The following is a 12,819-nucleotide window of genomic DNA, read 5'->3' on the forward strand; positions in this document are numbered from 1 at the left end:
TAGACTGATATTCTAATAATTTAAAAAAACAAATAAAAATTTGTCATTTCTTTCAACTATTTGGAGTCGGCCACCCTTGTCCTAAACCTCCAACCATCTCGATTTTCTAAATCCCCTATATCCTCTATTTAATTGTAACTTGATTTTATATTTTATGTTATATACTGATTATGCTGTCTTTAATGTACACAACCAAAAATAATATGATAATTGATAATAATTATTAATGTAATTTTATAAAAGAATATTTTACTATAAGCTATTGTATTAATAAAATATTATTTTATAAAATTATAACATATATTTATATAAATATTATAAAATCAATTATAGTACCTTCATATGCATATTATTCTTATTATTTTATTATCTGATGGATTGATTTAATACTGGCGTATTATAATATTTCATGGATATTAAGTCCTCTTCCACGTGACTATATTACGTTATGTACCCATAATTTACCTGTATCTATTGATATGTTTAATAAACTTCACTATTTCAGAAATAATATAAATGTACGATAGTCGTATAAGCGTACATTTTATAATTATCTTAATTTCAATTTTGGATAAAATCTCATTTGAAAATGACAAAAATGTACAAACTACTAGAGCAGCTTATCTTACATCTTAAACTGAGATAATTTTTGAAGGTAATCATATAAAATATACATATAGTATAGTGAAATAATTACATATTTATTACATATACATATAAAAATTTTCTTATAAAAAATACAATATCTAACATATAAAAATGACGCATTTGACGATTTGTGTCTAATGGACTCTGAAACTATTTAACCGATTTTTATGAAATTTGATACATAGATATATTAGACCTTTCGGAAGGACATAGGCTATCTTTTGTCATATAAAAAAAAAGGGAAAAGAATCATCAGTAAATCAGATAAGACCCTAACGAGTAGTTGTTGTTTTGTTGTTGCTATAATGGGAGCGCGTATAATAGTCGAAAATATATAAGCCGATCCGTATTCTAGCCGAAAAATAAATGATCCTACCCGTTAATCATCCGAACTGTATTTGAACCGACACTTCTTAAATACACTATCTCCTACTATCTGATACCGTATTACTGATTAGGTTATAGACAAGGATATAACATGATCTAAAATGTTTTATCGCCCTTAAATCCCTCCTTACCTAGTTTCGGAAGAATTAAAATTAAGTTTTTTAATAAGTTTAAATAAAATTATAGTAGATATTTTGTATAATAACTTAAAACTTTATTACCTGATTATATAATATTGTAATAAAGTTAACTTATAAAATTGAAGATTGTTAATGCGTATTAAAAGATAAATTAAATCAGTGGCGTAACTGGGAAAAAACCTAGTGGGGGCAATATAATATATTTATTATTACCAAAATTCTGACATCCCTCCCCTCACCAGTTAAAACATATTTTTATTGTATGTATTTATACACTATATCTAATTGTTTGATTTTACATAAGTCTTTTAACTCATTTTATGGTTTAGATAAACATAAATTGTAGGTAGCAATTGTAGGTACTAGGTACCAATATTGTTAAATAATATCCATAAGAGTTCATTAATAAAAGGTGCTATTTTTACTGGGGGGGGGGCAAAATTATAACTTTATCTCTCAAAAAATTGTCAGAGGGGGCACTTGCCCCCCTTACCCCCCATAATTACGCCACTGAATTAAATAAAAATCATTTTTAGTTTGGCGCTCCGGTCTGCCATAGCTTTTGTCGGTTCTGACTAGTACCTATCTGACTATTATAACATAGAACATTAATGTTAATTATTTCATCTGTTACCAATTTTTTTTAAACTAAACTGTATAATTTATATTAATTTTAATGGACGAAATATATGTCGGCTAAAATATTTTCGGTTGAAATAATGTCGGCTATAATATTTTCAGCTATTTTAAAGCTCCTCGCTATAACAACCCAAAAAAACGAAAAGAAACCTCACCATAACATACCTCAGTGTGCACCTAGAAAATAATGAACGTGTCTATTTTACTGAAAATATTTTCCTAAAGCGACTATCTTCTCCAAAAGCGACATCGTTACTTTTTTTTTTTTGATTTCTGTACAAGAGATTAATTTGCAAGCAATTCTATATAAGTTACATACAGAGGTATGTTGACATACGGATGTATTACACTTGGAACACAACAGGAAGAAATGGAAACGCCGAATTTAAGAGAACAGATGGCGGTGGTGTTATTTTAATTCGTGACATTATTTTTACACAAGACATGCAAATTTATTTCTTGCTTTCATATGACATTATTTAGACTAACTGAAATTTTCATTCCATATTACTTTTTCCATATTCCATACTAACATGGACCACGTAAAATCAATCTAAGACACCTCCAGCTTTAATATCAGTCTAATTCTGAACAGAAGCTCCTTGAATTCGACATTTCCATTCTCGTCCATGTGGTGATTCAAGTGTATTACATCGAAATTTCAAAATATAGAAAAATACTTGCAAGTTCATTGCGGTGAGTGTCGTTTTCGGTGTAGAAAGATAGTCACTCTAGTAAATTACATTTATTAAAATAAATACTTCATCATTTTCTAATTGCATACTGAAGTGTGTAATAGTGTGGAACCATTCCATTTTTCGGTTTCATACTCGACTAATACATAGTCATCTGATGGACAATAAAAACCCACAACATACACTTCATACAACAAAATATTATAAATCGCACCAATAATTACATACTGTCACTCATACTAGGTATCTGGAAAATTCAAATATAATATTCTAAATAATCTGTACGAAGCCATCGGATAAAAAATCACTGACTAATTTTTTAAGGATACCAGACTTGACAAAATAATTTAAAAAAATATCCTTTGTTAAACAATATAATAAATAATCACAATAGATATAGTAGTTTTTTAAAAAAATGTAACTAACAGTCATAGCAGCTGCAGTTGTAATTTAAATCAATCAATAAACAAAAAAAAATTATAATCGTTTAATATTCTTAAAATAATTGGTACTATACATATATAATAAGTCATCTACTAATTAGCCAGAAAAATGATGAAAATATACCAGATAGATTTTCAAATTCAAATTTAAATTGAACTTTATATTATACGTATTAACTATATAATATTATTTAGGTACCGTGAAACGTACACTATTCATATTTATTATTTACATAATTCAATAAATTATTTTTAGTTACTAATATAATTTTATACCCTGTCTTATACACCCCCTCCCCCTTAACCGTGTTATACTTGAGTCTTATAAAGGTAAAAATTCATCATAAACCGTGATGAAAACATATTAAAACGAAATATATACATAACATGTATATATAAACACATATCTATACATACCGAGATACGGCTTTTCATTACACCATTTTGTCAAATCAACCAAAGCCGTGGTTTTGTGTCGTATCATATGCGTTTTAATATAAGTACATATGATAAAAATGTACATTTGAAATTTTAATAAAATATTTAAATACTTTCTCATAGAATAGTATATTCATGTGTAATGTACTAATGTGTTTGTATGCTTGTACAATTAAGTATAGTAATACGTATATGTATAAGTATGCGTAAAGTAATTATTTTGTTGCGTATAATTTTGAATTACATCCCCCTTTTGAAATACCTAGCTACGTGCCTGTCACAGAATCATTTTAATCCAACAGAAGAAAATAATTAGGTATATTCTTTAGAATTCTTTAAAATTTAAATGCATTTTTAATTGAGACTTATAATAATAATGCTAATAATGCGTCTAAAACTTCTTAAAATCCTCCAATATTAATAGTTTTTTTTTAAAACAGAATGGAGGAGGGCTATTAGAAATCTTTATGCAACGATGTTCCGTACCATGACACAATTTATCTAAAGCCGAGTTCACCTAAATATATAATGCTACTATTACATTACTGATTGGAGAATTCAAATTTCAAATATATAATAATTATAATATTTATCTTAATTATAATAACAGTGTAAAAATGTATAAATATATTATTATAATTTTGATTCTTGCTCTTTAAAAGCTAGGCATGTGCGTTCTGCTTTAGAAAGATTTAAATTCATTACACTGCGATGTAATAAAATGGATAACCATAACTAATAGGTAAATATAAAGAATATCACGAAAATAAATCCAATATTAATAATAATTAATAGTTATAAAGAAAGGAGGAGAGAAAATATATTATTATTTTACTAATTATTATAGTTTATAATGAATTATTGAATATAATATATTCAATTATAAATAATAGTCGTTAGTATAGTTATATGTTATACTCAGTGTTCGAAACATTCACTAACAGGGACTAACTAGGATTTTGAATTATATACTAAGGTATATTAATCATTTTTATATTTAAAATTTTATTTACGATCACATAGTAATATATTTTGTAATAAAAGAACTTTAACCCAATGATCGTCAATCAGGTTTCAAATTTACATGTAGCACCACGGTTTGAAATTTATCAGAGTATAAGATAATTAATTTACCTAAGAATATTTTAGACTATTGTGGTGATGATTTTTATTATAATGACTATTTCTATGCTCATGGTCGACCATCAATTGTCACCGGAGAAATTTAGACGTACCTTGCACGGCTGCACTGGAGACTGGTACGTATTTTCTGATTAAAAAAAAAAGAGAGAACTGGAATTAAAAGTGAAAAACTGAAGACCAGACTCTAGAATCTGGTCATCAGACTTTTATCAAAGGTGGAAAACATTCTTAAAGCCGATTACTCGTATGTTTATCGATATAATAAATATAATTGATCGAATGAAAATTGTATATTGATATGTGTGTTGTGATTATATGATATTATACACACGAACAAGGCCTTCGTTTTTACAGTGCAAAAATTTCTTATCGACGTCTCTTTTCCTGTCAGAAACATAGTTCGTTGACCATGGCCGCCACTAGAAGACTTCAAAAAGTTAGTAAAATTGTTTTTACACATTAGATAATACTAATGGCTTTTGTATAATATCCGTGGACGTAATAGACAAATAATACGTATGACAAAGCTGGAAAATACTGTTAAGTTTTAATTATTTATTCGTCCATTACCAATATACTTAATATAATCGAATTGATTACGTGATCATATAACATCACCCAAATTTAATTATTATTTCCCTTATTAACTGTACATTTCAAATAAATTAAATAACAATCATTGTTATTGTTTGATTTTATTTAAATTATCCTTGGTGCTATAAATAAGTTTTTATAATTTAAATAATCAAGTAAATTATTGTAAAATGTAATAAATATTTTTTATCAATGTCTTGGTATTATAAGGATTATCTATACAATTGTATATTTAATAATCATAATATTTAAAAATTTTGTAGTTTAAGTTTTATTGATCAATGTACAGTTATATAATGTATGCTTATTTAATATGAACTAAATTACAATAATTAAAAAGTATCAAATGTGTATAATATTTTTATATTTTAATTATTAAATAATAAACTCCCTTATCACTTGTGCTTATTGTAAACCGTAATTTTACAGATTGTACAATTCTCTAGCTTAAAAATACAAAAAAAAAAAATATTAAATATAAATATATATTAATATAATATATTATGTAATCATGTTGATTAATAAAGTATAAACTTTATGATAAATATATAATTGTAAACTAAACCATGCTAATATATTGTCAATCAGTTTAATGTTACCATAAGAACAATCTTACTATCTACTTGTTAACTTTTCTATTCAAATTATTTTACTATAGGTAGTGTTTGTTAATGACATTAATAATTTAAATTATTTACATTATTTAAAATATAAACATTGATCTATTACCTTTTTATTATTATTTTTTTTTTTTTTGTAGTTTTTAAATAATTAATTTTTTTGTACTAATTTGAATAAATAATAATTTTATTGTGCATATAACCTATTAAGTTTGATGTTAGAATCAAATAATTGAAAAATAAAGGTCATTTTTTTTAAAATTATATTCTTTAATAAATTATTAAAAAAACGCTTTAATAATCATAGCAATATAAACATTTTTACTAAAATTAAAATACATTTCAATACTAATTCATCACTTTCGTTCATTATTTATAAATAATGAGTTATTCATTAAATTGTATATACTTGCTATTTAATAAAATGTATCTGTAATAATTAATATTTTATATACAATCAAAACATTTGGCCACCAGTTTTTATATATCAGAACTTTTCATTAAAAAATTCTGACGATACCTCTGTGTACAATATATTTCTAGTAATTAAAAATAATTAAATTTCTAATTAACATTAGTGATTAGAATTAATTTTTTTTTTAAATTGTTATATACCTAATTTAAATATTATTTAATAAAATGCTTTTGTATTATATGTCTAACACTTCTATTTTATTTTAGGAATTAGCTGATATCCGTGATTCTGGATTGAAGTCTTTCCGTGATATTCAAGTTGATGAAACAAACATATTAGCCTGGCAAGGGTTAATTTTACCTGTAAGTTTTAATAAACTTAAAATTAACTCACAATCAATTTTTTTGAATGTTTTCTTGGGTAAGCAATTAAAAAAACCAAATATCAATAGCTGATATAACCTACATTTTTAATAAAATAATAAAAACTTAAATAAAAATTTAAAATTAGTTAATGATTAATACTCATAAATTTATTTATAAATTAATAAATAGCTTATTTATTTACAGTAGAAGCCCCTTATTTGGAACACTTTTAGGTGTAATTCACTTAAGTGAAATGTGTCAATTAACTGATTGCTTTTAATATGCAATTGGTTTTATTTATTATGAAAAAAATTATCTACTGTGAAAAAAAATGTATATGCTAAGTAAAATATACATATTTATCGTTGTCTGTTATTTTGCATCAAATAACTTGTTGATCATAGTTTTGTATGAATAGTGTTTCCTAAAGCCTTTTTCATCTGCAGGGTGCAGAACTGCTCTACTGAAGACATTTAGAACTTCTACAATTTCTTTACTTCATGGGGATGCCTATCTTTTATTTTTTTATCGTCAGTGACAACATGTTAAATTGATTGAGGATTTATAACCATACTAACTGACCCGATAAACATTGTTTTATCATTTAAATTATTTCTAGAGAATATTTTGCTAAAAAAAAATTACTAATATAATATTGGCGTATAAGGATGTAGTGTATAATTGGAAGAGGTATGGAGTGTTGTGAACGGTGATGAAATATAAAAATGAAAAAACATCAAATATTTATTTTTTTAATAATTTATTAAAATTGATCCATTAAAATTATATATATCGCTAATTATGACAATATTAGTAAAAAACAATATCAATCCCTTAAGGCAACAGAGTGTACAATATTTTTTGTTATTCCATCCTTCGCCAACACTAACTTGATGGTTCGAGAGCACGCCACGTATAATTGTCCGTGTGAAAAACATAATATGCTCAAATCTAAACCACAGACAGATATCGTTTGGCCTTGAGACTTATTGGTAGTCATTGCAATCTAATTGGAAATTGAAGGTGTTTAAATTGTATTGGCACATCTGTAGGTATAATAGGGATTCGCGGTAATAATATATTTTCACCTCGGAATTAGCCATTTAAAATGATGTCTTCGATAACATTTTACATTAATTTTTTAATAACTAATCGCGTGCCATTGTACAACCGTGGTGGGTTCAAATTACGAAGCAAAATAACTGGAGATCCAACCTTCAGTTGTAAATTAAGCGGTGGCATGTCTGATAAATCCAATAAGTTGAAAAACTTTGTTGGATGATTTACAGAGTAGCATCGCTAACTGTATCAATATATTTGTATGACACCAAGTCTCCTGATAACAAATGTTGTATCTTGAGATTCAATTCGTTGACGTCCACATTTTTTGCTGCTAAAATTGCTCTTTCTGTCAACCACTCTTGATTTATGTATTGTCTGTGTACATTGGAAAACATCTGGTCAATGAGAGCATCTTGCGAATCAATGATTTTGCAAAAATTGGTCGGTAATTGTATGAATCCCGTTTCATCTGTAATAACTTTCCCATCACCGTATCTAATAATTGTTTTGAGAATCTTCTGCACGCAGCTTTTTTTGATTGAATCGCAAGTATAGATATTGTTCACTCTCTATCTTTACATATATGTCGATCATGAATTGTTGACAAAGCTCACGACATCGTAGAATAATGTTGTCCTGATCGAGTCTAATCATCAACCGATATGCATAATAATCCTTCGAACTAACATTCTTTTTTGTTTTGGCACCTGTCGCGAGATCTTATTGTTTAATATTTATGCAATACCCATCATTTAATACCAAAAATAATATTAATATTTTTTTTAATAGTTTCATTTATTAATTAATTTTTAATTGCTTAGTTATCGACCCGGTCAAAAATTATTAAATTAAACTACGATTTATTAAACAATAGCACTTTTTTAGCAATTTTTTTTCGTAAAAACCTCTTCTGGAAATTACGATCAATTAAAAAAAAATTTGAGTCAAATCGGCCCAGCCGTTTTCAATTGATGAAATGTTATACATTTTTGGCTCCATTTCTATATATATATGTATATATGTATGTATATATAAAGAGAAGAGATTACAGAACAAAACAAAAACAAAAAAAAAAAAATAGGAATTTTTCTATGACCTTGGCACTTATTGTTTCAAATAACTGATGTTTAGTTTAATAATCTGATTTTTTTTTTTTTTTTTTTTTTAATTTGCATTTGCAATAATCTGATTGATTTACAATGTTTTAATATACGGTCGATTCATCCCTTGACATATTGTTTCAATAACACAATTGTATTAATTATCCCTGTCTCTAATAAACAGTTCTACTGTATATACTAATTTTATAGTAAAAAAAAAATATCTTATATAAAATCTGTATTTAAATTGTTTTAAGAATTGATGTCTAATAATATACGGAAAAAAAATCTTTTTTTTGCTGGTCAAAATCTTGTCTTATTTATAGTTTAAAAATAAATTTTATATTTAGTTTTAGATTATTATAAATTGTTTTTTAGGTTCTATACTTTTGTAATAATATATACTCTTTTTCATTTTAAACTATTAAAATAAAAATTTAACTATTAATGTTTTACTTGATGTATTACTTACAGAAACTTAGTGTTGTCTACCCTAATTAAGATCATTGGTTTTAGAATATACTTATATATTATGATATATTTCACTTTACTAAATAATATATTTTAAAAGCAATAGCAATTTTAATATATAAGCATTAGCTTAACATTATTTTATTATATTACTTTTTTTACTTGTAAAATAATAATACAATTTATCAATTTGTCTTTTTGTTGAGTAAATTTTATCAATTATTTTCAGGAAAATCCTCCATATAATAAAGGAGCTTTTAGAATAGAAATTAATTTTCCAGCAGAATACCCATTTAAACCACCTAAAATAAATTTTAAAACTAAAATTTACCATCCTAATATTGATGAAAAGGGTCAAGTGTGTTTGCCAATCATAAGTGCAGAAAATTGGAAACCAGCTACAAAGGCTGATCAAGGTATTACCTTACTTTTTTTTCAATTTCAAATTTACTATTAATTCTATTATACAATTAACAGTAATTTATAAATTTTTATGGTTTTTAGTTATTCAAGCTTTAATAGCTCTAGTCAATGATCCTGAACCAGAACATCCTCTACGCGCAGAATTAGCTGAAGAGTATTTGAAAGATCGTAAAAAGTTTTTTAAAAATGCTGAAGATTACGCCAAAAAATTTGGTGAAAAAAGACCGTCTGATTAGAATGTAATCTTGATGTTTCTATACACTTGAACGTTGTTAAATTATGATCAACACCAACTTCATTACACTATATTATACTATAAACAACGACAACAAGTTTTCACCAATATGTGTAAACACACAATTTCGAGCAATTAGTTGAGTTTACAAGATTGTAACCAATATTTCTATGGCCTCAATAAATACTATAATTTAAAAAAAAGTTTTTATTTTTATGGTTAGAAAGTCATAAGCATTTATATTTGATAATGCTTTTTCTTAATTAATGTATTTATTAAATGTAAATTTTTTTTCAATTAAAATTGTACTCCAAAAACAAATATCAATAATGTATAAATAACTTAAATTATGATAAAAAAATATTTTTGTATGTATATTATTTCACATTGAAATTTTAAGACCAAAAAATATATGTTCAGAAATAACCTATTGAATATTTCCATCGTTTCTATGAACTTGTCATTTGTACAAAAATATTTATTTAAAAACAATGAACAAATTTGTTTCTACAAAATTGATTCAAAATTGTTTATTATTATTGAGATACTGATGAAATGAGAATCAGAGAAAATCAATAGTTAATTTTCTTAAAAACCATATGTTAAAATTATTTAAAAGTGATTGACTCTGATTCAAAATTAGTTAAAAGCGAAAGAAAAAACACATGCTTGTGAGTATTAAATTTCTTTCTAAAAGTTAAAAAAATATTATTTTACTTCCTTTAAATTGATATACATAGAATTTAAAATTAAGTGTTAACAAATAAATAAAATATAATTATATACCTTAAAATGTAAAATACTAAAATTTCATAGTTTCTAGTTTCCATAATGTGACCTAAAAAATAGAATTTATTATATACATAATTTATAACTATAAGTTTTAAAATATTAACATTACCTCATTATCAAAACGAAATGATGTAGTTGCAAGTAACTGATCATTAGAAGAAATATCCATTGATTTTATTTCATTTAAGTGATAAATTGAATACAAAAATCTTCCTTCAATAGTATCATAAACCTTAAAATAAAAAATTCATGATATTAATGTTATAATATTTTTTAAAGGATAAGTGTAATTTTGTTAAATATACTATAAATATATTACATTAAGTTTTTTATCTTTTGAAACTGAAACTAAACATGGTGTTTTATATTGATACTGAATACAATTAACTTGACTTGTGTGTTTGTTATACATTTGTAAAACTTTTAATGCCCTTAAGTCAAACACTTGAATGGAGCCTAAGTTAGTACCCACAGCAATAGAAAAATCCTCTTTAAGTGTAAGAGTTTCAGCATAATCTAAATTGATTAAAATAACCAGTCATTCAAATAAAATACTTACATATACTTAAAATAAAAGTTATATAGTTTTTACCTGGACTTAAATTGAACTTAACAACACATTTGCCAGAACAGCAATCAAAAACTTGTATGTATGAATCTCTTGAACAAGATACGACTAATTTGTTACAATTGAAAAACTTAGCCATATTTACCCAATTATTATGGAACATGTTACTAGCAACAAACTTATTAGTTTGACAATCCCATATTTTAAATGTTTTATCATTAGAACAAGAAATTAAATAATTATTGTCTGAGGAATATTCAATATTACGTATTGAATGAAAATGACCTCTAAATTCAGTTAATATCTTGTAGTTTGAAAACTAAAATCATACATATTTTATAATTTATTTGTAATGATTTAATTCAATTAAATTAAGAAAAATGTATTAGATAATAACCTGAAAATTCCATAACTGTATTTTTCCACTGTCTGAACATGTAGCAATTTTATTTCCTAGATAATTGCTTGCTAGATTTGTAAGTTTACCTTTGTGTTCATATTTTGTCCTGTATATAATAGACATAAGATAATTTTGGTTATTTAGCGAACAAATACTCAAATAAAAACTCACTTGATAATTTTTATATTAGCTTTGGTCCAATCGTATACATATATGTTATTTGAATTGTCTAAAGAAGCCAATCTATTTTTTTGTCCTAAAAATGATACTTTTATCGGATGATGTTTTGTCTTCAAACTAAGCCAATATGATGGTTGCAAGGCTAGAGTGTATTCTGAATAATCCAAGACTAAAAATAAAGTAAATAGATAAATTTAACACAAACGTATACTATTCCTAGTTTCAAATTATAAAAACATTACCATTGGTTGGTCTTAAAATTGTTTTGTTCCATTTTAAACATTTAATATCAGCAGACATGACTATTATTATTGATTATAGAATAAATACATTATAGTTTATTCTATAATCTTTCCTAATATTAATTCACAACTATGCATAATATTATGATCCATTTAAATACAACTTACTGTTTCAATATATATAAAAAAATTATGAATAAAAACAAATTTGATTTAATAATAGAAAAAAAATAATACAGTAGTACAGAAGGAAATTTAGTTCTTATTGTCAAATATTAAAAAATTTATTTAACTGACAAAATATCAATAAAAATACTGATAGTCTTTGAGAATTTAAAGTAAAGCAACCACAGAGTAAGAATCTAACGAATATTATCCTTATCAACTTTTTGAAATTTATAATCAACTTGTATTGATATCAACAAAATGTATTTCAGCGATCCATAAGTTGATTTCAAAAACAACTTTTAATCCTAAGATGTATATTTTAGTTATTTAAATTTACTTTGCTCTATGATATTATTGATTATTGAATATACCATGTTATACTGAACTACTTACTTAGTAGTAAAACTTAATAAAAATAAAAATATATATATTTATATTATAAAAAAGTTAAGTGTTTCTTTTCGAACGAATTAGGTTTAGTTATTGGGATCGTCTCAGATTTCACCTAATCTGTGGTATTGCTAAAAATAAAATAATTAATTATTAGTTAATGTTTTAAAAATATTTAACAGTGAATCATTCATGATTTTTAAAAATTAAGTAACGTTCCTGTAATCACTAATCACTATCCAATGCTGAGTTAGAGATAAC

General features: G+C 24.9%; 2 protein-coding genes across 2 annotated transcripts; one reads left to right on the forward strand and one right to left on the reverse strand.

Annotated features, from left to right (window-relative positions):
- Positions 1-4,670: 4,670 nt before the first annotated feature.
- On the forward strand, positions 4,671-10,021 carry LOC112683265 (ubiquitin-conjugating enzyme E2 L3). The gene is made up of 4 exons (XM_025554198.1): positions 4,671-4,969; positions 6,429-6,524; positions 9,390-9,576; positions 9,665-10,021. The coding sequence occupies exons 1-4, from the start codon at positions 4,943-4,945 to the stop codon at positions 9,817-9,819; spliced, it is 465 nt and encodes a 154-aa protein (XP_025409983.1). The 5' UTR covers positions 4,671-4,942; the 3' UTR covers positions 9,820-10,021.
- A 361-nt stretch (positions 10,022-10,382) lies between these two features.
- LOC112683095 (POC1 centriolar protein homolog B-like) lies at positions 10,383-12,749 on the reverse strand. The gene is made up of 7 exons (XM_025553961.1): positions 12,001-12,749; positions 11,750-11,927; positions 11,576-11,684; positions 11,203-11,497; positions 10,930-11,126; positions 10,720-10,842; positions 10,383-10,656 (listed from the first exon to the last, which is right to left on the reverse strand). The coding sequence occupies exons 1-7, from the start codon at positions 12,056-12,058 to the stop codon at positions 10,621-10,623; spliced, it is 996 nt and encodes a 331-aa protein (XP_025409746.1). The 5' UTR covers positions 12,059-12,749; the 3' UTR covers positions 10,383-10,620.
- Positions 12,750-12,819: the final 70 nt, after the last annotated feature.

This window comes from Sipha flava, unplaced genomic scaffold (genome assembly GCF_003268045.1).
Source record: "Sipha flava isolate LNK unplaced genomic scaffold, YSA_version1 104_pilon_pilon, whole genome shotgun sequence".
Taxonomy (NCBI): Eukaryota; Metazoa; Arthropoda; class Insecta; order Hemiptera; family Aphididae; genus Sipha; species Sipha flava.

Coding starts and splice junctions, on each gene's coding strand:
- LOC112683095 (XM_025553961.1), bottom strand. CDS start 12,058: ATGTCTGCTGATATTAAATGTTTAAAATGGAACAAAACAATTTTAAGA. Junction 11,127..11,202: donor TAAGTTCAATTTAAGTCCAG/GTAAAAACTATA, acceptor TAATCAATTTAG/ATTATGCTGAAACTCTTACA. Junction 10,657..10,719: donor CATTTCGTTTTGATAATGAG/GTAATGTTAATA, acceptor TCTATTTTTTAG/GTCACATTATGGAAACTAGA.
- LOC112683265 (XM_025554198.1), top strand. CDS start 4,943: ATGGCCGCCACTAGAAGACTTCAAAAA. Junction 6,525..9,389: donor GGCAAGGGTTAATTTTACCT/GTAAGTTTTAAT, acceptor AATTATTTTCAG/GAAAATCCTCCATATAATAA. Junction 9,577..9,664: donor AGCTACAAAGGCTGATCAAG/GTATTACCTTAC, acceptor TATGGTTTTTAG/TTATTCAAGCTTTAATAGCT.